General features: G+C 33.5%; 2 protein-coding genes across 2 annotated transcripts; one reads left to right on the top strand and one right to left on the bottom strand.

Moving 5' to 3' along the window:
* LOC117319619 lies at positions 1 to 24,574 on the bottom strand. The gene is made up of 12 exons (XM_033874390.1): positions 24,298 to 24,574; positions 23,983 to 24,060; positions 23,638 to 23,718; positions 23,193 to 23,270; positions 22,847 to 22,897; positions 22,087 to 22,184; positions 21,304 to 21,774; positions 4,587 to 4,694; positions 3,641 to 4,003; positions 2,956 to 3,080; positions 2,417 to 2,549; positions 1 to 2,022 (listed from the first exon to the last, which is right to left on the bottom strand). Exons 6-12 carry the CDS (start codon positions 22,174 to 22,176, stop codon positions 865 to 867), a joined length of 2,448 nt encoding a protein of 815 aa, XP_033730281.1. The 5' UTR covers positions 22,177 to 22,184; positions 22,847 to 22,897; positions 23,193 to 23,270; positions 23,638 to 23,718; positions 23,983 to 24,060; positions 24,298 to 24,574; the 3' UTR covers positions 1 to 864.
* On the top strand, positions 18,271 to 19,703 carry LOC117319617. Its single transcript, XM_033874388.1, has 2 exons — positions 18,271 to 18,958; positions 19,161 to 19,703. The coding sequence occupies exons 1-2, from the start codon at positions 18,887 to 18,889 to the stop codon at positions 19,599 to 19,601; spliced, it is 513 nt and encodes a 170-aa protein (XP_033730279.1). The 5' UTR covers positions 18,271 to 18,886; the 3' UTR covers positions 19,602 to 19,703.
* Positions 24,575 to 25,173: the final 599 nt, after the last annotated feature.

The following is a 25,173-nucleotide window of genomic DNA, read 5'->3' as shown; positions in this document are numbered from 1 at the left end:
AAGAGAGCAGCAGAGTCCATTGAGGATCATGGTTTCTACAAATGCTCTGGGTAAGGGGGTTGACTTCAAGGGCCTGTCCAGTGTTATCTTATTTGGTCCTCCACATTCCATGATTGATTTACTTCAGGAAACTGGACGCACAGGAAGCGATGGTGAAAAGGCTGTTGCTTTATTGCTCTATAACCCACATCAACTTGGTCAATGTGACTCTGACATTAAAAGACTTTATCGAAATAAAAAATGTAGACGAATTCAAATGTTAGAGTCATTTCTTCGGGAAAATGAACTTGAAAAAGAAGCCGCCAATTCTAGTGCCCGTGACTGTTCTTGCTGTGATGTGTGTCAGGACAGCTGTCAATGTGATAGTTGTACTTTACTCCAATTGGAGATGTTGTTTTCAGGCAACATTGTAGATGATGGTCATTCAGATGAGTCCGATGCTGAAGATATATCATACATGTATTTTGATGATGATGATTTGCTAGAGTTGGTAGAGTTGAAAGATCCTGAGCTTTAGATTTTCCTTTTTGTACCACACACGTGCAGGACTTACCAACAATGGACACACTCAAAGATTTAATCTATTGTGATAGAATGTGATACATGTATATCTGTCACTAAATCCAGTTTCAAAATACCAATGATAGTAAAATTACATGGACATAAATCCAAGATTCACAATTAAAATATCACATAAATGTCATGAACCATGTGTTTAAAATGGATATAGTATTAGTAAAGATTAGACCTTTGTCTGATGTACTGCCTCTATTCTTGTTAAACTTCATGAATAAGTGAATCATAATGCACACAAGTTTATCTAAAAGGTAACTTAAACACTTTAGAGGCTAGTTAAAACCATACTTAAAATTTACTGTCTCTCAGGCGTCCAAAAGGAGACCACGGTCTGTGTCGATGAAGCATTGTTGAAAGGTCCCGAGAACAATGTAGAAATGGGTTTCTATCTAAACCTGGCAGCTTCTTACTAAGCTTCCTACTATTATCCCTCACCAAAACATTATGAGACACCAAGTCCTCAACAACCTTCTTAACATCATTGGAATAAGATGGCAGGTGATGGAAGCCTTGCCTGTGTCCAAATTGACTCTCTTCTTCAAACTGATTGGTCAACTGTACTAGCAAAGGAAACTCTCTTGAGTGTTTCAAAATACTTTCCTTGGTCTTGTGACCAGTGCATGATGCCTTGCTGTCCCGGTTGAGCATTTCAATATACTCATCAAGGGCAATGTTGTTGTTTTTGCCACCTTGAAGGTTTACAAACCGGTTAGCAATGAACCTCTCTTCCTGATCTGGACTGAGTAGACCGGATGCCATTGCTGTTGTATGGATAGAGCTAATGGCATATTTAACTTTATGTGTTTTGTGGTAAGTTGGCAGCTCATATTTTGCAGAACGCACACACCTCCCACCATCCCCCATGTCTACACCACTGTCAAAATTTCTATGAAGCATCACCAGTTTAAAGAGCATCAGTAAATAATCTTGTAACTCATCTTTCTTTGTTTCCCCTTTCTTCTGTCTGGTCAGTGACACTCCGTGTTTTTGAGATTCGTGTGATTTTAAAGAACTGACTCTTTTGTAATCTTTATCACAATGATGACACTTGAATCGACCATTATTGTGATTTGCTGTCCAATAGTTCTCCTGATGCTGAGGATTCTCCAAAACTTGTCTCATTTCCTCACATATGTCATCTGTATTTTCGAAAAACCATTGATGGACCAACTCTTGACACTTGTCATTTAGCAATTTTATTCTGTCGGCTGGTTTCATCTTGGAAAGATCTGGTAGTCGCAGGTTGTCCATGTCCGCAGATCCCAGACTGTCCATGAACAGCACTCCACATATGGCATCTAAAATTGTGTAGTACAACAACTTGTATGCTCTATATGAGTTCTTTACCTTGCCCTTTACACTTCTGTGACCAAGAAGGTTTCTGTAGTAGTGTACTGTGCAAGGGTCACCTGCCAAGTCGGTACTGTATGTCAACTTAAAAATTGCCTGAAAATAGATTTACATTAATTGAAATAGAAAAAGATAACACTGAATCTGAGGTGATTAAAATAATACACTTAAAGAAATGAAGGATATTGTTATATTTGCAGATAATGGCTAACTAATACCACCCTATCCCATCCTACCATTTACGCTCATGGATATGTATTACATTTTTTTTTTAAACACACTGCAAATTGACCTTGCCTAACATTGCTGTGTACGTAGAGTTTTATTGCAATTGGTTCAGTTCACTAGTTCAGAAGGAGTTTTCAGGACAATTTTTATCTGTAGACTGACAGACAGATCGATAGATAGACAAGTTAATAAAGGAAGCTGTTAGACTTAGATACAAAGATATTGTACGACATTCTTTAGACAAGTTATATACACTACTCACTTCAAGAAAATTCATCAGCCGATGAAAGTCTTCAGATTTGGAAATAAATCCCTCCAGTCTCCCTTTTGATGTTTGCGGGTCTTTAAGTGCAACTTGTGCACACTGAACCCGCTCATCAGTCAAACGATCACCTGAAAATATGAAAGTATGCCTAGTAGCCATTTCCCCTACTGGGCCTCGCCCCTCTGGCCCCATAGAGTCACTATACCAAATCAGTTACTCTTTCCTCCAGGATGCTTCCGACTGAATTAGGTTCAAATCCACCAATAACTTATTTTATGACTAATATCAATTTAAAGAAATTGCCTCTATTTCCCCTATTGGGCCCCACCTAGATGTGTTTATATTTTTATGTGAGCTGACATACACCTAAACATACATGCTTCTCTCAATAAAAGTAAAATTTATCTCTTAACTACTCCTTTTATGTCCTACCGATACATTATTTATTGTTTTTTTTTCATGTAATGAAAGTGTTACTATTTATAAAATCAAAACATTAATAAACTCAACTGTTTTTTAATCAATAAAGTTTATCTCCAAAGAAAACCGCATCAATGACCTCTTCATTCCTTACTGGGACATATAGATCAGTTAGAGTTTTCAGGAGACGGATCACTTCATCAGTCTTGTTCTCATTTGTGTCATAGAGTCCAAGTGGATACTGCAAAACAATAATAATAATAACATATGAAAACTTTACAACTTTACATTGTATTAATAATTTTTGGAATGTGTATGCATCGGTTAATGAAAAGAGTAAAAGAAGCTAGAAATGACATTTAACCACTTTCTGGAAATCTCCAGTTCTTGTGAATTAACATATAACTGTGTTCAATATCATACTCTCCTCTAGTGAACATGGTTAATGAGATATTATTTTTAACAAATTCGACACATGTGAAAATACTCTCAATTCAGTTACCATTATATTACACTGATTTTTTTTCTGAATAAAGGATCGAGTTTAAAGAATTTGCTATCAGGTTCCTGATGTGGACCCCATACACCTCCCCAACTTTAGGGGAGATGCATTGTACATGTATACAACATCAAATTTCCTTTCTCAATCAATGTTTTGACCATTTTATCAAAGTTATTTTTTGTGTGTTCAGGATTAGCAGTAATCTAAATGAAATTTTGCTGGTTGACGGACACACAGATGCTGCACTATGACATTTATAAGCTCATTGACTCTATCAGGGCTTTAAAAAAAACATGTACCTGTGTTGTTTTAATTCCTGCATATTTACTATGTTTATGGTCCAAATGCTGTGGGTATGTGTTATCCAAATACTTTGATACATCAGGGATGTTTCTGATGATGGCTGTTGCAAATATGAATGTAAGCTCATTCAGTAGTTGCTTCTGTTCTTGGACAGAAGGAATGTATACTAGGTTATTTTCAAATCCATTTGACCCCACTGGACTTGTCGGAGAAAATCTGTCAACAATGGCATACATTTGGAATAGGTGGAGGCTCTGTGTTTTCCGATCTGTAGTGCGATAGGATGGGAGAATATCCTTATCCCAATTGTCACCAACAAGCTGATATTTATGTGAAGACTCATTGTCTGTCCATTTGATCTACAAATAAACAACTTTTGAATTCATAAATCAATGCACCTGTATAGTTCATAATCAGATATATTGATCGATTTATCACCCTGTCAATAACCATGGCCATTTTGAGGCAGGGTCTCCATGTAGTATCTGGTGACTACCTCCCAGGGCTTTTCTCATTGGTTTGGGATGGGGCTTTTTTGTCTCATTTTGGGAAGAAAATTTGAAATGGGGCCCATTAACGCCCTTGAAAAGCTTTGCTAACTGAACAACATTTGACAGGTCTACCAGATGCCATCCAAAGGGGGTCAGACAGGGCCAAAACTGCCATCCTACAGATGTATTGTTAATTCTTACCAATTTTGAATATTTCTAATTGCAACTCAAGAAAAGGTGCTCAAATATGTTATTTCACTTACATAAACTATGGTAAAAATACCCCTCCCCAGGGGATACCCAAGGGCCATGAAATTCAGTTTTTGTAAAGCTTCTTAAGCCACCTCTAAAAGTGAATAGTGAAAATATGTAACTCATCACGAGCCAGGGAAATAAAACATCATATCTCCCTTGAGTGCGTGCCACCAAGTGGACAATAAATGTACAATACCTTTAGAGCCTTGAGTTCTTCATCTAACTTGTCTTTCCACCCTGCCAGTTTGTTGTGCAGTGTTTTGGGATGGATGCATATTCCAGCCTTGCAAAGTGATTCCATGGTCTAAGATGAGATATATACATGTACATGTACATTTTGTATATATACAAAGATACATTACAAAATGTATAATTTACCTAGGCTATTCATTATATATATGCTAAATGATTATATATATTTTGACACCGAGTCTCCAATGACCTTGAAAGTTGGTCAATAGTAACTTATAGGGCACTGACACTTTCTTTAATCAATAAAGATACCCCTTTGCCACATGCAGGTTATAACACTTCAGCACTCTGTGCCAATAGTGCAAAGATACATTGTTGCAATGCAACATTATTTCGCTGACTGAAATATACATACACCATCTCAATGGCAGTTTTTGAGAAATTAAGCTTTGTTTTGATTAATTTTTCTAAACCTAATTTTGAAAGTGAAATAGTTGTTTTAGACATTTTTAGTAAGTTACAATTATGTTCAGAATTTCTTAAATTTTAATTCTGTGCTATTTTCTTTATAAAACCAACAACACATAACCACGAAATCAGCTGTATACAAACAGAACAGAAAAATTTCAAAATATTTTGACAATGTAATTTATAGGCTAATTCATTGAATTCCTGTACATGAAATGATTCAACATTAACTCCCAAATGAAACAAACTGAATTTTCAAAGTTTTCACAAGAATATTTCAACAGTTCAGGCTTAAGCCTAGAATATTTTATATCCGATGTCGCGACGAAGGAATGTGTATCCGACCATTTTGGGTCAAATCTACCTTCGTTTTTCAAATGCCAGCGAGCGTAGTTATTAGTGTGTCGAGCTATGGTGGAAAACTGATTCTCATTGAAGAAAGGGTAGAAATAATCAATGGGACTTGCAGTATCAACATCAAAGGTTTCTGGAAGTACTGGCCCCGTTTCCCTAACAAAATCATTTACTGTGATCGGCGAAAAATCTCGGTCAACATTACCTAAGGGCCACACTAAAATACGCCATAGGGAAATATACGCCATAGGAGTTTTTCGCACGCCATAGCAAAATGTAACCGATATATACACAAAATAACTTGTTTTTTTTCATTGATATACCTATTTTACAGGTTCTGATAAAGTTTCATTTCAAACAAATGTGTACTTTGTAAGAAAATCGGTCTTATTTGCGTAGTCAGTTTCAAGCACTACAGTGCAGACCGTAGGAATGAACACAAAGTCACCATGTGCCGGCGTTTGATTTTCTATTCAAGGGGTAAATCACAGCGACCGATCACCCTAAATCCCTATCAGGGATCATGAAAACGGCGTCATCGCGATCCCCGGTGGTAATGTGTTCATCAAAATCCGCGGTGATCGTTTCTCCGCGAAACATCAAAGCAATTTGTCCGCCGCGAATCCTGATGATGCAGCCCCGGAGGGCCACGATTACATTCAGCCCTCGGTTTTACCTGTGGTGGTGTGGCTCTCAGTTGACCATTATCGACCCTTATCGTTGTACGTGTACCGATTTTTTTACCGCTAGCAGTCGAGACGATTGGTAGATTTTGTGACTTACATGCAAGTGTCCTATCCCTAATGTAAGACTCGAATTCGAAGTGATACGGTTCTCCGTGACGATCATGGGTATAACTAAATAAAAAAAAACATCTGGATACCGTATAGTGAGTCTACGAAATTCCCTTAACGTCTCAATTGCTGCTGTTGATAAATGATGTGGTTTAAATGATCTGCAATTCAATACTTGTATATAGGCCTATGCATTTAATCACTACTGATTTAGCTGACCTGTTTATAGATGGCGCTTTGTGCATGACCTCAGATGCCATGACCTCGGAGAGGCCACATAAGGGGCTCGTTATTTAGTGAAAGATCTCGGACTTATTTTTACGTGATCTAGCAAAGTCCTTAATTGCATAATTTAGTCATCACATATATCTGAAGTATATAGCTAGTAAGATGTCTGTTTGAGAAATTGATCCATATACGTGTACGACCTGTGACGGATGAGAAGACGATAAACATTGATAAGATCATTACTTGTCCTCGCGGGGACATAATGTATGTTTTTGGTTTCGTAATTGTTTGAAGAAAACCAAATTTTATCCTGAATACTATAGCTTATAATTATTTCGTCTGACTTTTTGTAGCGGGTTTCATACATAGACTGTACAATTATTTAAACATTTCGTAGTTTAAATACACGACTTAAAGACGTTGTGTGTTTTCTTACTATCATTATTTATGTTGATATATATGCTACTTGCAGTTTACAGGGACGATTCCGGGGTGGCTAATAGCATAGACATACACTTGGGTGCATTCAAATTACCTGTAGATATAGAAATCCATGCTCATATTTTCCAAACTATATATATAGTAGTTAATCAACTTCATTATTTCATTAACAGCCAAATTGTCACAGCAAAATCATTATGCGAGGTCTCTTTTTTTCTATTACATGCATGATTGGAATCTATGTGTGTATACTATAAATGTTGTGTATATTGTTAAATGGAAATTGTCAAATAAATATTGTTTGAAATACATAGACTACAGAATGATGTGTATGTATAGTCTGATGTGCCCTCTTTATTGTGAGAAAACAATACATTGGTGTATGTAATAAAGAAATCTATAAAATACATTTTAACATATTTCAATTAATTATAAGCATAACATGGGAATCTTTCCCGTCCCTTTTATTTTGGAAGCAAAACAAAATAACGTACTAACAATACAGACGTCACCATTACGATAAAGACCTAACGTCCAAACAATGTGAACTATTTCGTCCTTTCTCTATCTACAGACCAGTCTATTTTACGTCCAACGAAGCCTGATGATAGATCATGTAATTTGAAATTGTCCATTGAACTGGTAGGTAACAAAGGAGTTCCAGAAGAAAATATTTACCTTCTGTGAAGAGAATGTCGGAGAAGAGTATATAATAGATATATTATATCATTATCGTGGTTTTGTTTTACCGCAATCATTGAAAATTCGCTAGGAAATCATATATTCCAAATCGTTACCGTTTAAAACCAAATGAAATCAAACTGAATGATCTATTAAACGGTCATACTTATAAATGAGTTATAAATGGTGTATCATTATTTTCTAGAAAAAAATCTCTATATCGCGTAATATAATCATAATTGAAGTTAGTGAAAGCGATATAGATTAATTCTCTATACACAGAACAATTACATGCCGTGTAATTACCGTTATAGAAATGTTTTCACCAACTGTTAACACCTGTCAATCACATATCTTAATTACAATAGAGAGTATACCTGTTTCGCAATGACCCCATCGGACCCCTATGGTTTTTTTTACCTGAGGGGAGTATATGTTGTTATCCAGAAGGATGTTAGGCTGTAGTTGGTCCATGTCTACTACCTGTATCTCACATCTTACCGTAGGATTTTTTTTTAAAATAAATAAATGAAATTACACGTTTTAAATCGCAACAATTAGTGTTCGTGTATTATCTCAATAATTAATAACAAATACACGGGATAACAGCTACCGTAATTATTTAAGTAAATATAAACTAAATATTGTGAAATTATACCCTTATGTTTTGGGCGACACTCTCATAAATCCTAGCGTAAGACTTTTTTTACAGAGAATTAATTCAATTTCAATTCAATTTCTTTATTGACTGTAGGCCATACGGCCCATAAGTACATAGTATAAACAAAACAATACATGATAATGGCATAGAACAGCAATGCTACAGTACAAATACAAAGTGGAGTACGGATTAAAGATATAAAGATCGGATTTTGTTTGCTTCAAATATAAATTTGCCTAAGCGACTTAATTCTTTGATATTTTGTACACTTAATAACTGTATTAATTTGTACATTGAAGGCTTTTGCCAATAGTATTTCTTAATGAGGCGTCTTCTTAAATTGGTATACTTATTACATATTAATACAAAATGGTATTCATCTTCTATCTCAATCGTTGATTTACAAATTAAACAGTGTCTCAAAATTCGATCAATATTGTTAAAGCGGCCAGTTTCGATTGCTAAGGAATGCGCAGACATGCGTAGTTTTGATAAACATATTCTGAATTTCATAGGTATATACTTAGTTAAATAAAACTGAATAGAAAAATTATCCACAATATGTTTATATAAAACACATTTCGAGGACTTTTCTAATGCATCTCTCAAATACTGTTGGGCTTGGTCAAAAATTCTTTGTCGTATACAAGGTAAAATAGTTTCAGAGTTATTTGGTGATTGACAAAACCATATTTCGCCGAAACCTAAAGAGCATAATAACTCCTTTACACCGTGTACCCAATTAAAACATAAACCAGTGTTTTTACTTAATAAAAAATCATATGCAGTATTCAAAATACAGTTTTTTGTGTCGAGTAGTTTGAACCAATATTTAATAATTCTATATCTGCGTGTATATTCTAAGGGCAAACGACCAAGTTCCCAGTAAACTGTTACATTATTTGTTGATTTTTTAACCTTAAGTAATTTCTTACAAAAAAGAACATGTACATTTTCAATATCTGGTCCTTTGGTCGAGCCCCACACTTCACATGCATAAAACAGAATACTACTTACATAAGTATCAAACAAACTCAACATGGTTTTACAATTTAAACTCATATTTGAACATTTAGAAAATAAAGCAAACATGGCTTTACGTCCTTGGTCCGCCAATTTTTTTTGTAAATTCGTGAATTTATTGTTGTATCTAAGGTTTACACCAAGGTAAAAAAATTCGTCAACACTATCAAGTTTTTTCCCGTGGTAAGTCCACGATTCATTATTTCGAATTTTACCGCCTTTACGGAAAACCACAACTTTTGTTTTTTCACTATTCACAGTTAATTTCCATTGTGAGCAATAATCGTCCAGGTTATCTAGTAGGTTCTGTAGACCTTCGACAGATTCCGAAAACAGGACTAAATCATCAGCATATAACATAAGAAATAAACTTAACTCTTCAAAATCATATTTGCTGTTGCATTTAGAGATGAAAAAAGACTCAAAATCATTAACGTACATAGAGAATTAATTAGACAATAGATTGCTGGGATACCTGCATCGAATGGGGTGGACAGTTTACCTGATGACACACCATAACCAGGCACAGCCTACTATAGCTCCGCCCACATACTCTCAGATTTGTTGCCACATGTGTGATTGACATGTCTAGATGATTTTTACAAAGGACATCGTCGAAGTTTTAATCGTTTGCTGATGTCACTGCACGTTAATGAAATTAATGTAAAGGCTATAAACAGACATATAGATTCGCTTGTTACCGTACATGTACATTGATTGATATATTTAATCAGAAGACAGTTACCTGTACAATAGCAAACTCGTAGAGACTCGGCAAAAATCAGACACCGCAGATCGTCAGTACCGACCGCAGTGCAATTTAATTAGGGTGCATGTGATTATTTATTTATTACCATATTTCGTTCAATTAACGCATTAAAATCAGACACATTGTTGACTTGAACATTACAATAAGCAGACATCTGTCTCCGGCCGTATCTTCATCTGTGTACCATTGTCGTGGTCATTTATTTGCTACATAAAATACTGTGTTATCGAACATAAACATAATATGTCGTTACTAAAACCAAAGACATATTATATGTCTCTGCTAAAACATATATATCATGTGGCATAAAACTTAGTTGTTGCTAGCCACATCGTCATTCACAATATAAGAGTGGTACGCATTCAGATATTTTCATTTATATTTATAACGTACCCTCATGTGAGCCCACAGGCGCTTGCATAGAAAATATTACTTTCAATTTTTGTTTGATATGACAGTGGTATGTTTAATCTGTTAGCGCCTGTGGTAGGACTGTGATCTAAAGTTTTCTGACTGCAGTTCAAAGGAACCTTGCAACGTACCTGTGATAAACGGTGACGAGTACACAACTAAATTCACACATGTTCCTAATAATTTGATAGTTGTGTAATTGTCTGCAGCTAATTTCAGGTATCAAACGCCATTTTTTCAGCGGTATTATCAAGCAGTTAAAGTAACCATTTAGGAACACAAAATGTCAAACTTTTCAGGAAAATCAAAACCGAGAATAATATGCATAGAAAGAAAAAAAATACTGGGAGAAAGATCCTATGGTCGGTTAATTTATGTACATGTCTGTGATATTTAAATAAGACACACTAAAAAATACCGAAGACGAGGTTAAAGTTCTTTATTCGAGGTACGGACAAAAAGTTTTCAGATTGTAAATACCAAGTATACATCATGTATGTATATTTACTATATCTTCATCCAATACACACACATGTATGAATACGTGTGCCTGTTCACTCGTCTATACATATACAACACGTATCATTCAAAAGCAACTTAATCCAAAATGCTCAATTTTTTATACTCTCTTCTTTATCACATTTTTGAATTGAATATTCTTGTATTTTGTACCATCATGTGACTATGTTATTATTCATTGTTTTGTTAATTTTACGGGAGAAGTCGTTTATAAGTTGGTAAAATTTGCTGACTAATCCCTTTGTCATTTCTGTATATCAATAAAATATGTTTTAACTTAAACTACAACACGTGTACAGTGGACCCGCGATAATCCGGACGCCGATAGTCCGGACAACTCACAGTCCGGACGGAAATGCACGGGAACGGATTTCCGTAACGTTATTTGTACTCACGAGTCCGGAAATTTGGATTCCGATTCCGGAAGCCCATTTTGGGAACGGAGCGTACTTTTCATTAGTAAATTTCCCTCAATAATCCGGACGATTTCTTCACCACGAGGAGAAAAAAATGTCGGGGCAAGTCACCCGTGTCGACAGCTGTACAGACTATCACTTGACACTGTGCGTAGTCATAGCGACCGCTGCTAGGTCATAGCCCCGGGTGTTTACCTGTGTTACAATGTGTAGCTTTTGTTTTTATAACGGTACATTGCTTTTTCTCTACGACCTAAATGTTACAGTATTAAAGGATTTTATAGTATAGCCTGGTCTTGCTTTTATCAACTTGACGTACAATATCTATGATAGTTATTTTACAGACGGCAACTTTTATAGGAACACATATTGCTATTTCGTAGTTAGCAAGAATTTATGCACAAACATACAGTGCGTGATACGATAATTAATCAATCTCAAATACATGTAATAAATTTATGATCGGTAATTAACATCATGAACACTTGTATTGGGTAAACACGGATATCGGCTTGTAACACCGTTACGTGAAACTCATTGAAAGATGCATGCTATTAATTACATACACATTTACGTATTAAGCAGTGATCACAAGAACTGGGTTGATTACACACAAATTAGTCAATAGTCGTCTGATACTTAATTAATTATGTAAGCGTCACATTGTTAAGTGAATACGGGTTTAATAATTATCGGACATCTTGGGTAGTTCTCGCTAGTGTCCCGTACTTTTAAATAGATAGCTTGGGGTTTCTGGTACGTAAAAATCATAAAAAAAACATGGACTGATGGTAAGTTGTAAAATCCGGATCTTTTATTGTATACATATATACCCTTACACATAGTGATATGTGATTATATGCATGTATATAACAATTAATTTACTATTTACATCATAAACAATATCCTATCATAGATTTGTGCTGGAATTGCACATACAGACAATTCAACTACTAATAAAAGTAATACAACATATGTATGAGAAACATTATATGACTATACATAATTATTGGTTATTAAGCCATTCTAATTTTCTCTTCCTTGCAAATTTAATATATTTAGCAAGATTTGAGATATAACTTCTATTATTTCTTGTTAACAGCTCTATTAATTTGAACATGCTAGGTTTTCATACAATTATGAGATTTAATGCATTTCTTTCGTAATTAATACAAATAAGGACAATTTAAGATGAGATGAAATTGAATGGAGTGAAAATAGCCTTCATAGCGTAATTGACTTAATTACGTGGTGGTCTTAAAGTGTACCCGTAACGATTTGCTATTTCAAGTTTAAATGTGATTTAGGATGAAACTAAAAATGCTGAAAGGTCGACTTTCACAGCGACTTTAGTTTTAGAGTAATTGCGATTTTTCTCGAACCCAGAGCCGTTGACTACGTTTCGGTGACCTCTGACCTGTGACGTCAGAGGTTTAATGGGATCAGAGCCGTCATATAGGAAATATATATAGAAACAAACGTGAACACGTGCCTGCAATTAATGCGAATGAGACAACAATAATGAAAGTACTGAATAAACTTTTTGACTTATATTTGTGAGTTAGTTAATAACAAATGTTACCGAAACCAGGGGCATATAATTTTCTATTATAACGTGCCATATACAACATGTAACATCTTATTAATTTTCTATTATACCGGGCCAAATACAACGTGTATCATCTTACTCATTTTCTAATATAACAGGTCGTATATAACATGTAAAATTTGAATAATTTTCTATTTTAACGGGTCGCTGTAACATGTATGGCATTTGAATAATGGGTCGTTTACAACGACTTACATCATATAGCCTTTATTATGAGGGCATTTCCGGGTTGTTACATACCAATATTGATTTCGGTTATAATACTTCTAGTAATAGAAATTTAAAATACAATTCATACACGATGTGAAATAAAAGTTAAAAAATTGGAATTTTTATTAGCCAAAACAGCAATAGATATGTTGCAAATACACTTGAAGATACCGTTATTTGTGATTTTCGGAAAGATTCATAGAGTAAATTTTCAACAACGTGGGTTTATGAATGAGGTAACTTAGGTTAATCATTCTATAGACAAACCTTTAAGATACATTTTTTTCGCTTGAAAGGAAAACGAAACCCACTGAATTCCAAAAATAATATGTTTGATTTCAACAACTTAAAAATGCCTTCCCTATAGTAACACGCAATTCTTAATAAAATTCAAGCTCAATTTACGTACAACATGTAAAAGTATATCTTCGGAACTTTTTTGAAGTACATAGAAACCAAACGCGAGAACTCACAAGAATTATCGGCGTGTGCCGATTAGAACACCAGACACCTGTAGTGCAGTGACAGGTGTGACGAGCTTGTGGACCATAATTTCACACTTGGTAATTGTTTAGCGGTTATACTAAGCCACTCAATTCGTAATTCTCCGAACATGTTTCTAATCTTCTAAAGTCCTGTTTTAAGTGAAGATATGACTTGTGACACACGAATGGAAAGTAAAACCACAATGATCTCGATCACTTCACAATAATGACACAATAACAAAAAAAAATTTTTAATGATAATAAAAAATAAATAAATAAAATTTGAAAAATTCATACACGAAAATTATTGCGAGTTAATAAGTTTTAGTATTAATTATGATTAATCACGATGAACTAAATTGTATGTTTTCTATATATATATAAAAAACGGAGCGAAAATGATGGTTTTAGTAAGAACCTATACTATGTACCTGTACATAAAGTATCAATTATATTATAATTGTTGCGAATCACTTTTATTTAATTTCACTGACAACGATCATATAAAAATTATATCTTTCTCAAGAATGTAATCGTCCGTTATCCCCGAGACCATGACATGTAAAATACCCTCGGGATAAAATCTGTATATGTAGAAGTTTGTTGCAGGCTCCAACACTGGTATTCATACGTGAGAGATTTAGTCTATTGTAGATCATGATGCTTATAATATATTACTTTCTGAATTAAGTGTTCTTCATGACTTGAAGCGGGTTTTGTATAGAATATAATGCTTAGATTTTATCTCGGCACTCGGCCAACCGATTTTGATGTGGTTCGCGACATCATTCATTGGTTTTTACAAAAAATAACATGTTTGAATATCGTTTTTTTGTTCTTGGTACACTTTAACACCGAGTTTCACCACGTCAGCATTTGAACACCAAGAACTTTAACTCTGTACATGTACCACTTGTGATATATACTGAAATGACTAAAGTTTTATATACATGTATGACTAAAAAAAAACCCACATTTTATGTTAAATATTTTATTAGAAAATGTTTTTAGATAATGCAATGAACTTTCAAAATACATGTCAAATACAATTGATGTAATTCATATATATTCATAAATATATATGATCTCTAGCAATATAGTCTTTGGAAAAAACATTTGATTGTGTCACATGGATTCTAAAATAAAGAAATGCTTTAACAGCTTAATATTTAAATCACACGCTTCAGAAAAAAATATACGTTGAAATTTTATTGTTATCACATGAAATAATCAGCAAATATGTTTTTTATCTTCTAAAAACCACCGTACTGTCTTCTTAAATAATGTTAAATAAATATAATGTTTATTATCAAAAATACCAAAGAAACTGTTGATGTAATACCATGTACTGACTTTCGTATGCGTGAAGTATCACTATCGAAATGGAGATCATTTACAAATCGTGTGCTTTTAACATGCATCTTATTGCCGTACTCAAATACAAACAAACACCGACAAACACCGTAACATGAATTAAATAACTTCCACAATTCCAATGATCGATGGTAAAATTATGGATTGATATACATGTATTTAACTCGTTATGGTCATAAACGTGATAAAACTAACTTTCTGATAGCAAAACTTTAAAAGAATAGTTATCATTTATTTGAAAATATATTTATCTGTAAAAGATTGATGCATAGTAATAACAAGACATTTCGTAACTGTCTTGTAAATCTTACCTGTGCACGGAGAATGACTTGTCAATCATTCTTATCAACCAATGAAATACGCGCAAAGCCTTTCCGCGGCGTTTGATTGACAGCAACAATGCTCACTGAGGTGTGACGAACTTCAGTGTCATCTGCTTTGTATAAGGTGACTTGTCAATCTAACCGATGAAATTCGTACAAGTATTAAGATTTTATAAAAATCATTGAAATCACATTTTTGATAGAAACAGTAACCATAAAATAGGCCAGAGTGAAAAAAAAAATACTCAGTGACATGATATTAATGTGAAGACATGAAACTGCCGGTACATTTAACACCCATATTATATGGATGCCCTAAGATACGATATATTGCAGGTTTTTGACTATGCAACCAGTATCATTACACATAATTAGTGTTATTCCCACTTTTGATCAGTTTCATATGTGGAATTAGCCAGAGTTTCTATTGGCCTCGTCTGGCACACTACGATATGAAAACGTGGAATTCTCCGACAGCTGACAATAAAATCGGGAATGACATAACACTTACATATATGGATAAATGAGATAGTTATTTACCCCAGTATACCCATTTAGTCCCATCTAGGTGTTTTATTCAGTCCTTATAGACCCTCGCTTTACGCTAGTCAATATTTCATTCTGGATTCGACGCCATGTTGCTAACTATACATTGTAGGTCGCGGTCGGCCTAATTACCTAACCATGTGCGATGATACAACTTTTATTTCTATAGATTTTACCGCTTATAATTAAGAAATTATGAATTTTTGAATTTAATATAACAGGTTTTGTGAAATAATAAGCTTAGTTTTCTTGATTCAAACTACTTTAGAAGAAAAACACAATAAATTATATATGGTCTTTTCGGTCCATTGCGTTCCGATTCGGGTTGTTAGTCGTACTGTCACTTACAAAATGGCAGGTCACCAGCGTGAAATTTTGACTAGCGTAAAGCAAGGGTCTATACTGACGGAATAAAACACCTAGGTGGGACTAAATGGGTGATCTGGGGTAAATAAATATCTCATTTATCCATATTGGTAAGATACGTGCGATTTCACACCGGTTTTATTGTATTTACACCTTATATCTTAGCGACACCAAACGGTGACGGCACATTCAATGTTTTCATATAGTAGGCTAGTGCGTTCTGGCCCTACACCAGAAATGTATGCAAATTATATCCTTACTTGGATTAAAGTTGTTTGAAATGATAAATGATCATCACACAGTGATTCTTAGATCTACTACTCAAGAAATAACTTCCATCAAATCTACTTTCTTTTACCTGTCAGCGACACACAGCGGAATTTTTACAGTTCTTTATACGTGTATATCTAAATATACTAGACATTATTTATGTCCCCTCTAGACTACGACTAGTGGCAAAAAAAAAATCATCATATTTTCAGGCTAAGTAAAACTGATGTTTAATTCTACGGCATTTATAAGAGATGGAAACAATTAAAACCAATGGCAAATGGTTATACCGTACGTCCCTGGTCACATCGATCATAGCGTTGATGGGTGTCAGTTATATACATGTAATTACTCCATACCGATTCATATTACAGGTAAATTTTATCGCATGAGTCGGCACCGATGAGTCCTGCTGATCCTCTGTGATCCTCTGTGGTCCTCAGTGTCTCGATCGCGGAGGTTCACCGCGGCACGCTTGGTCACCGCGATCTTTGATGATTTAACCCCGGTGATCGATCGGCATAATTGGTCTATCACCAGGAAACACGGTGATTATTTCTCCATGTACACTCGTCACCATAAATCGCGGGGGAAAGGGTAAACGTATTAAAAGCTACGGTCCTTACTGTATACGCCATACGTGTTTATGCACGCCATAGCAAAGTTCAAGGGTTGTTTCTGCAAAATCAAAGAATTTTTCACATTGTATGTGTATTATACATGATTTAGTAAAGATTCATGAAATAAAAATGTGTACTTTGTAAGAAAATCGGTCTTATTTGCGTAGTCAGTTTCAAGCACTTTACACTACTAGATCCTCTACAGTACGCCATACGTGTTTATGCACGCCATAGCAAAGTTCAAGGGTTGTTTCTGCAAAATCAATGAATGTTTCACATTGTATGTGTATTATACATGATTTAGTAAATATTCGTGAAATAAAAATGTGTATTTTGTAAGAAAATTGATGTTTTTGTCTATCGCAATTTCAGGTCGATTTCAAGGGAAGTAACTCTTGCAAAATGATTAGAAGGACACTATTAATTGGTATATATATGAAACCAAAGATATATGTTGACATCTCTGAAATGATATATATATTATATATATATATAAATTATGTAATTTAATACAGAAAATATTCTGAAATTTTCAGAAGATGAAAGATGGAAGCATGGAAGATATTAATCTATATGTCTTAAATCATGTTTACTTATATATAATGAGCACTAAAAGATTTCAACTATTATGATTATGTTGCTCATCATTATTTTTCATGTCTTCCCTTTATGAAATTGTGTGTAAGTGAGTGTGAAAGGTGTGCTGTTTAGACTATGTATAATTATTATACCTATCTGCAACCGGTCTATGGAAAAGACTTATATAGGGTAATCCTTTTGTCTGATCCTATTATTTCATATATATAAATATTTAAAATAAAACTTAACAAATGATAATAATATACATAAATAACATTTAAATTTCTAATATAATTATGTTTATTGATTGTATGTATATTGAACATGTATTTGTATATATTTGGAATAATAAAATAATTTTTGAATTGAAATGGAAGCATGTATTGTACAGACATTATTACACTACACCAGAGACATATATATATACATCTGTATATATGTCTCTGACTACACATAATATCATACATGTATTAAAACAACTTCAATTTCAAAAGGAATCACACAATACAAGTTTTATTTTCAACATTTTATTTTGTGTTTTTTTTTTTTTTTTTCCATTGATTTCATAAAATCTTTTAATGTATACAACTTATTAAATAGTGACACACTTAAAGTATGCATGTTTCATAACATTGTAACAATTTTTCCACTGGCAGCAATGTTTCCATCATCAAGGTACACTAGTATTTGTTGTTACAAGAATACTGAACACTTTTCATTACCTTTACCTGTACAGTTAACATCAGTCCAAATACTTAATTCATGTGTTAATGAACTTAGTGATTCAATGCTGTTCACATATACACATAATCCCAAACCATTAAACAATTTGTGAACAGTGTTTTTCATTATTAATGAGAGTGGTCAAATAATGTGTTGTTTACTTAATGAATTAATATTTTCTAATAAGTGTTCACAATTACATCACATTGAATAGTGTGTAAACATAGATACTCATAAACAGGTTGATGAAGGATGTTGATAAATGAACTTAAAATCAGGACATTCCATGAGCAATTAAAGAAAATAAGTTTTTAAAGGTAATTAAGCTGTCCCTGCATTGTGTCAGATGGTATAAATAAGACCCTTTTCAATTTCTGTTCATTCTATTACCTTCCCCCTACAAAGAAACATTCATACTCATCTATTACCCAGCAATGGCCAAGTTTGCAGTATTTGGGAGCAGCTATGTTACTCGTCTTGAGAGATATTGTCATGGTGATCTTAAGGTAAATAATGATAGCAAATGTGTTTGAGAATAGAATAAATATCAAAAAACTCTATTTGTTGGATAATTCCCAAAATGCAAGTAATATTAAAAAAAAAAAAACAATAATAATAACTGTCAAAGTTGGTATTTGAATTTAATTTTTCAATCTTGTTCACTAATATGAAATATTATGCTTATTCATACTATTGTTTCTTATGCAGGTTCCTGGCACCGTCAGATTCTTCGGGAAGGGTGGCATGCGTTCTGATTCGATTCCAAGACAACTACTTAGAGACCTGATAGAGTACAACCCTGATGTTGTACTCATCCAACTAGGAGGAAATGACATCTCAGCGACATCATCCCCCAACGACATTTTCCAGAGACTTCTGACACTGCAGGTGGACCTACATCATGCTGGAATTCAGGAGGTGTACTTTACAGAGATTGTGCGACGTGGTAACTTTGACAAGTCCCCAGGCCTGACAGCGACGTCTTTTGAGAAACAACGGAAGAAGATAAATCGACTACTGCTGACTAGACCGAGATACATCAAGATTAGAGTTAACTTTCCAGAGGACTATGACCGTGACCAAGTGCATTTCAACGACTCAGGACTCAGGACCCAGTTCCATGCTTTGAGACGACCATTTTTTGCATAATTGATTGAAATTGATAAACACCTTTTATTATGTCATGTTACGCTTTGTAATTTATAATATGTTTCAAGCATTTAATCTTAAAAATGATTGATTTATTGATAATGGGTAAAAGAGACAATGTTATAAAACATATACTTTAAGTGTGTCACTATTCGCTAGATTTGAAAATTTATGACATTGTAAAATAAATAAAAAGGTTGTATTAAATTTATGTAATTCATTTTGAAATAGAAGCTGTTTTGATATATATTATGTATATTGTTATAATGTATGTCATATGTTTCAATATTTAATCTGTTGAAAATGAAAATACACATGCATCATAATTCTATGTGTACAATAATGATTTCTTTAAATATATCATTTGTAGATTTGATAGTAACATGAATTTGAAAAATTAATATTTTTATTTTACTACAAAAAATAAATAAGTTTTCAGTATTTAATTGCAACTGGTCATTTCTAATAATATATGATTATATCACAATTTATATTTGTTTATGTTATTTGTATTACTAAATACAAATTGTTTTACAAATGTTGTATATATTACATTATGATTTGTGTTTTCATAAATAAATAGGCCAGTGTTTCATAGTGAGTCAAATATTGTGTTGTTCATTTTGTAAGTGTAAGAGTTACTTCCCTTGGGATTGACTCGGAAAACGTGATGGACAAAATCATCGTTTTTCATACAAAATACACATTTTTATTTAATGACACTTTTACATATCATGTATAATACATATACAATGTGAAAAATTCTTTGATTTTGCAGAAACAACCCTTGAACTTTGCTATGGCGTGCATAAACACGTATGGCGTATAGTGCTTGAAACTGACTACGCAAATAAGACCGATTTTCTTACAAAGTACACATTTGTTTGAAATGAAACTTTATCAGAACCTGTAAAATAGGTATATCAATGAAAAAAACAAGTTATTTTGTGTATATATCGGTTACATTTTGCTATGGCGTGCGGAAAACCCCTATGGCGTACCTATGGCGTATAATTCCCTATGGCGTATTTTAGTGTGACCGTTACCTAATGGCGGCGGTACAACTAGTCGCCGTTCGTCCTCATTTTCGGACTCGTTATCTGTTGACAGTTCATTTAGAACATCGTTAAGATCAATATCTGACTAAATGTATTCAGGTCCAAAGCCATCGAACTCTAAATTATCATCATCGTCGTCAAAAATGTCGCGCAAAATCGTAGCCACAGCCGCCATCACGCCTCGTTGTTGTCACACTTTTCTACACTCATGACTCACACTTTCTAGGTTAATTTATTCAAAAACTTTCGTATGAATGACGTGTACAAATCTGATTGGTCGATGCATTGATATCTTCTTAAAATAGTATCAGGGATTTCCAGATAGGTGTCGCTCTCAATCACGGGATTTTCCATGTCTAAATTTACCGAACCGGCATGGCGTCGAGAGGCGCTTACATTGAGATAACGTAGAGGCGTCGAGAAGCGCTTACATGGAGATAATGCAGAGGCGTCGAGAAGCGCTTATATGTGGCAGAGACCTAGGTCTCTGCATGTGGCAAGGGGGTAAAGGCGTCCAGAGGCGCTTACATGTGGCAAAGGGGTATATACTATAGGATTGAAAAAACAATATGACTATTCCCACATTATAAGATTAAGCATATCATGTTCAATTTTCATACATGTCCAGTGCTAGTATTACTTACTCGCTGAGTACATCCACCGCGGGCAAGGAAGAAAGCTATCATGTAATGGAGAACTGACATTTCTTGATTTCTTCCGTGTAAAACTGTAGCACTTGAAAACATAACATGAAAAAATGGTTTGCTAACAATATTTGGAGGTTGGCGCTGTACCGTTGATGTTATAATTGCCATGATATGAGGACATCTATCGAGGAGATCATCATATAAAGTCTTCCAATTAAAATTCTGGAAATGCTCAAATTTCTTGTTTTGTAAGCATGCGGCGGAACCTCGATAGCAGACATGGGTGCATTCATCTTCAATTAGTTTTGATACACCTTTAACTACAGCCATTGGATTTGTCTTGCATAATATATCAACGATAGTCTTTTCCATTTCACTTTTGTTGTCCACCATGGCTTTACAAATGACTTTATGGGAAGGAGAAGTAACAAGAACAGATTTCTTTCCACTGGGGTAATTGACTGACACCTACAAGGAATAAACAAAACAGCAATTATAAACTATCTTGCAACCAAACAAAACATTTATTGTACAAACTACATTTAAAAAAAAAAACCTAATAAATTCAGTATTGAAATCCATTGATATTTGTACTCTTTTATATAGTTGATCACTATAATCAAGAAAAAAAACACAGGAAAACATAGAATCAACAATCCAATATTGAATATAAGTTCATATCAATTAAAATGATAATGGTTTTACAATTAATACTGTATGGCCCTCATGATTTTTCAACTGTTACAGCATTTTTTAAAGAAGATAAAAACACAAACTTACAAAGTCTTTGATCTGGTACAGCCGAGACAATACTGAACACAGAATAACAGAAAATACATCTTTTTTAAATAACTCATGAACTCTGAACATGGAACTCTCTGGAAAAAAAAAGGCAAAATTTCATTCGTAAACAAATACAAAATCTTGAACACTGTCAACCTTCTTATAAATAATGGAAATACATTTAGTATAATAAACATTGAAAACATTGAAAATCAACTTTTTTTTCGGACTTGCACAACTGAAAATAAGTCAATAAGCTGCTGTTTCACCTGACTGAACCAAGTTCCTAATAAAAATGTTTGCAGCTGTTTTCTTAAGAAATTAACATATGGAATAGATATTTCCTATTTCTGAGAATAAGCATGATTTCTTAGACTTGCAAAAAAATATGCACTCCTACAAAAAAAAAAAAAAAAAAAAATGAAATATGTCTACAGGTGAAAAATGTGTGGTTGGGGGTTCCCCAGTGTACTGTAAATGTCTGGATTACTGTCTTTTGAGTACCTGTTTGTTCTTATAATCCATAAAACCCATACAATAATATCATTTATCAGATAGGGAAAAATTCAAACTTTAATATGGTATAAATTTCACATCATTTGAAAATCAAATGAATGAATGAAGGAAGGGATGGTATCACTAGTAATAACATACGGTGTAGTAAGATATTTTGATGTGCAAGTCCTTAAAAAATCAAAATTCTTTTTGTCAATGAATATAAAACTGAAATATATGCATGCAAGTTCTTAGGACTCACCTTCACCTTGACCCAGAACATTGTTACTGAATTTTTTATCATGATGTAAATCTGTAAAATACATATAATACAAAATGAAACCTTGTTGTAGCACTCACCTGTAGATAACTACATCAGATATAAGTATACATGTAGCATCACACAATTTCCAATAAATAGAAATTTATAACATACCTGAAATATATTTCAAGAGTAATGATATTTTTCACAGGTGAAGAGCAATACATAATTTTATTACAGCTATATTATAATGATGGCTGTGAGTTATGATTATTTTTCAAATTTTCAAATTTGACAATATTCTAAACTTATTTTAAAAATAAATTCTAAACAATACAAGCAATACCTTCTAAGAGTCTTTGTTGAACAGTTGCATCAACAGAAGAAAATGTCTTTGACACAGGCGTGTGTTTGTCTTCATGGCCTGTAATGTCAATCAGGAAATGTACATATTCATACAGATAAAAGCTAAATTATACTGTCCTGTTAAATATATCAAAATAAGTTGGATAACAACATGTAGATTTAAGCATTTTAGTTATTTAATTATTGAAATTAGGCATCATGAAGATTCAATAATCAAAATATTAATTAATATTAGTTATAACTTGATTATCACTATAACAGACATTGAACAGTGACCTGACAGTACAAAAAAAGAAATTACATGAAATATCAATTAAAACTGATACATTGGTTTAATTCATCATGAACATATATAATATATATTTAATTAATCCAAGTTTTAGACATTGTATTTAACATATCTGTTAACTTATTCTATACAACACCTTCAGGGGTCCTTTGGTGAACAGTCCCATCACTAAAGGAAAATGTCTTTGCATGCACTGGTCTGTGTTTATCTTCAGGACCTGCAATGTAAATCAGGGCATTAAATGTTTACTATGTATATTTGGTATATGCTTTTAGACTTCAATTGTCTTAGATGTAAAATGTATAAATACCAATAATACTAACATTTTCACTTGTAACCATGGGGACTGGCCAGTGATAGGAAAATAAAAGACAGTATAATCATATGAAACCAATTAAAATGATACATTGTTTTTGACTTATTTCAAGTCTATTTTCAGCTTTTATTTTTTTTAAATTTTAAAATTCATTTTAAACAATACCTTCAGGGGGACTTTGATAAACAGTTGAATCAGCAAAGAATAAAGACTTCCTCACTGATTTGTGTTTGTCTTCAGGGCCTGTAATGTAAATCAGGATAAATATAGATTATATATAATGCACATAACTTTGATTGATAATTATCCAGGATATAACCTATGCAAATTTACTATATCTAAGATAGTTCTAGGGTTATTATAGCACATGTGCAGAAATCACAAATTTAATTTAAATCAGATTGGTATTTTAAGACACACGGATTTGTTGCAAAAATATACTGATAAAAAAAAAAGACAAAAAAACTCGGACTAGTATACCTTTGGACAGTGGTAAAATATCTCTTTCTTTGAAATCAGCTAATTCCGTTGTTCCGCAAACATGTTTCGGTTCTGGAATAGACACCTGATTATAATTATTATAATAAATATGATTAAAATTACGTTATCTTAGCGTTAATATAATGTGTAATAGACCTATTAGATTATGAAACTCTTAGTATTCGTTCTGTTTTTGGTGGGTACGAACCAAAAAATCTTAGATATCTCCAGTATCCAGTGTTTTACAAACACTATAGGTCAACAAGTTTTTTTTTTTTTATCCTTTTAACCATACTAAAAAAAGAATCTTTATATCTTTTTTAATCAGCGCCCCTGTGCACCCAAACTCCACGAAATCGTCATTATTGACGGAGGGGAGTAAACATAAGCAGAAGTAGGCTTAGATTATTACATTGTATTACTGAAGCAGCAATAAAAAGTTCACTATTCACCTGTGGGAACGAAGCACTCGCTTCCTGGTTGCCGATCTCGGGGATTTAGCTAAAAACCTCCTCCTACTTTCTTCAAACTTTGTTGTTATGATATTTATTTCATTTCGATATTTGATAACTTTTTCTACCTTAGCAAAACATTTCACGCATACACCGTCTGCACCTGAAGGTAACTCAATCACCTGTCGTACAACATTCACCTTTTCTTCCGAGAGTTTCACTTTCAATCTGAATAATTTTTTTACACAGCTGTTACCTTCATTGTCTATCTCTCGTACAATAAATGCAAAAACTGAATTTTCTTGTCTTTTCTTTTCTTTGTTATACACCGGGACGTTTTATAATTATAATACGAGGCAAAAGATGATATCACGGATCCAATCACAACACCGCGAAAACAACACGATATATTGTTAGCTTCGAT

The sequence above is a fragment of the Pecten maximus genome, unplaced genomic scaffold (genome assembly GCF_902652985.1).
Source record: "Pecten maximus unplaced genomic scaffold, xPecMax1.1, whole genome shotgun sequence".
Taxonomy (NCBI): Eukaryota; Metazoa; Mollusca; class Bivalvia; order Pectinida; family Pectinidae; genus Pecten; species Pecten maximus.
This window is presented reverse-complemented; position numbering and strand designations above follow the sequence as displayed.

Excerpts from the sequence above, each read along its gene's own strand:
- LOC117319617 (XM_033874388.1), top strand. The coding sequence starts at position 18,887 with ATGGCCAAGTTTGCAGTATTTGGGAGCAGCTATGTTACTCGTCTTGAG. Across the intron at positions 18,959-19,160 it reads ATTGTCATGGTGATCTTAAG|GTTCCTGGCACCGTCAGATT; the intron begins GTAAATAATGAT and ends TTTCTTATGCAG.
- LOC117319619 (XM_033874390.1), bottom strand. The coding sequence starts at position 22,176 with ATGTTCAGAGTTCATGAGTTATTTAAAAAAGATGTATTTTCTGTTATT. Across the intron at positions 4,695-21,303 it reads GCGGTGGATGTACTCAGCGA|ACCATGGAATCACTTTGCAA; the intron begins GTAAGTAATACT and ends ATCTCATCTTAG. Across the intron at positions 2,550-2,955 it reads ATTGATGCGGTTTTCTTTGG|AGGTGATCGTTTGACTGATG; the intron begins AGATAAACTTTA and ends TTTCATATTTTC.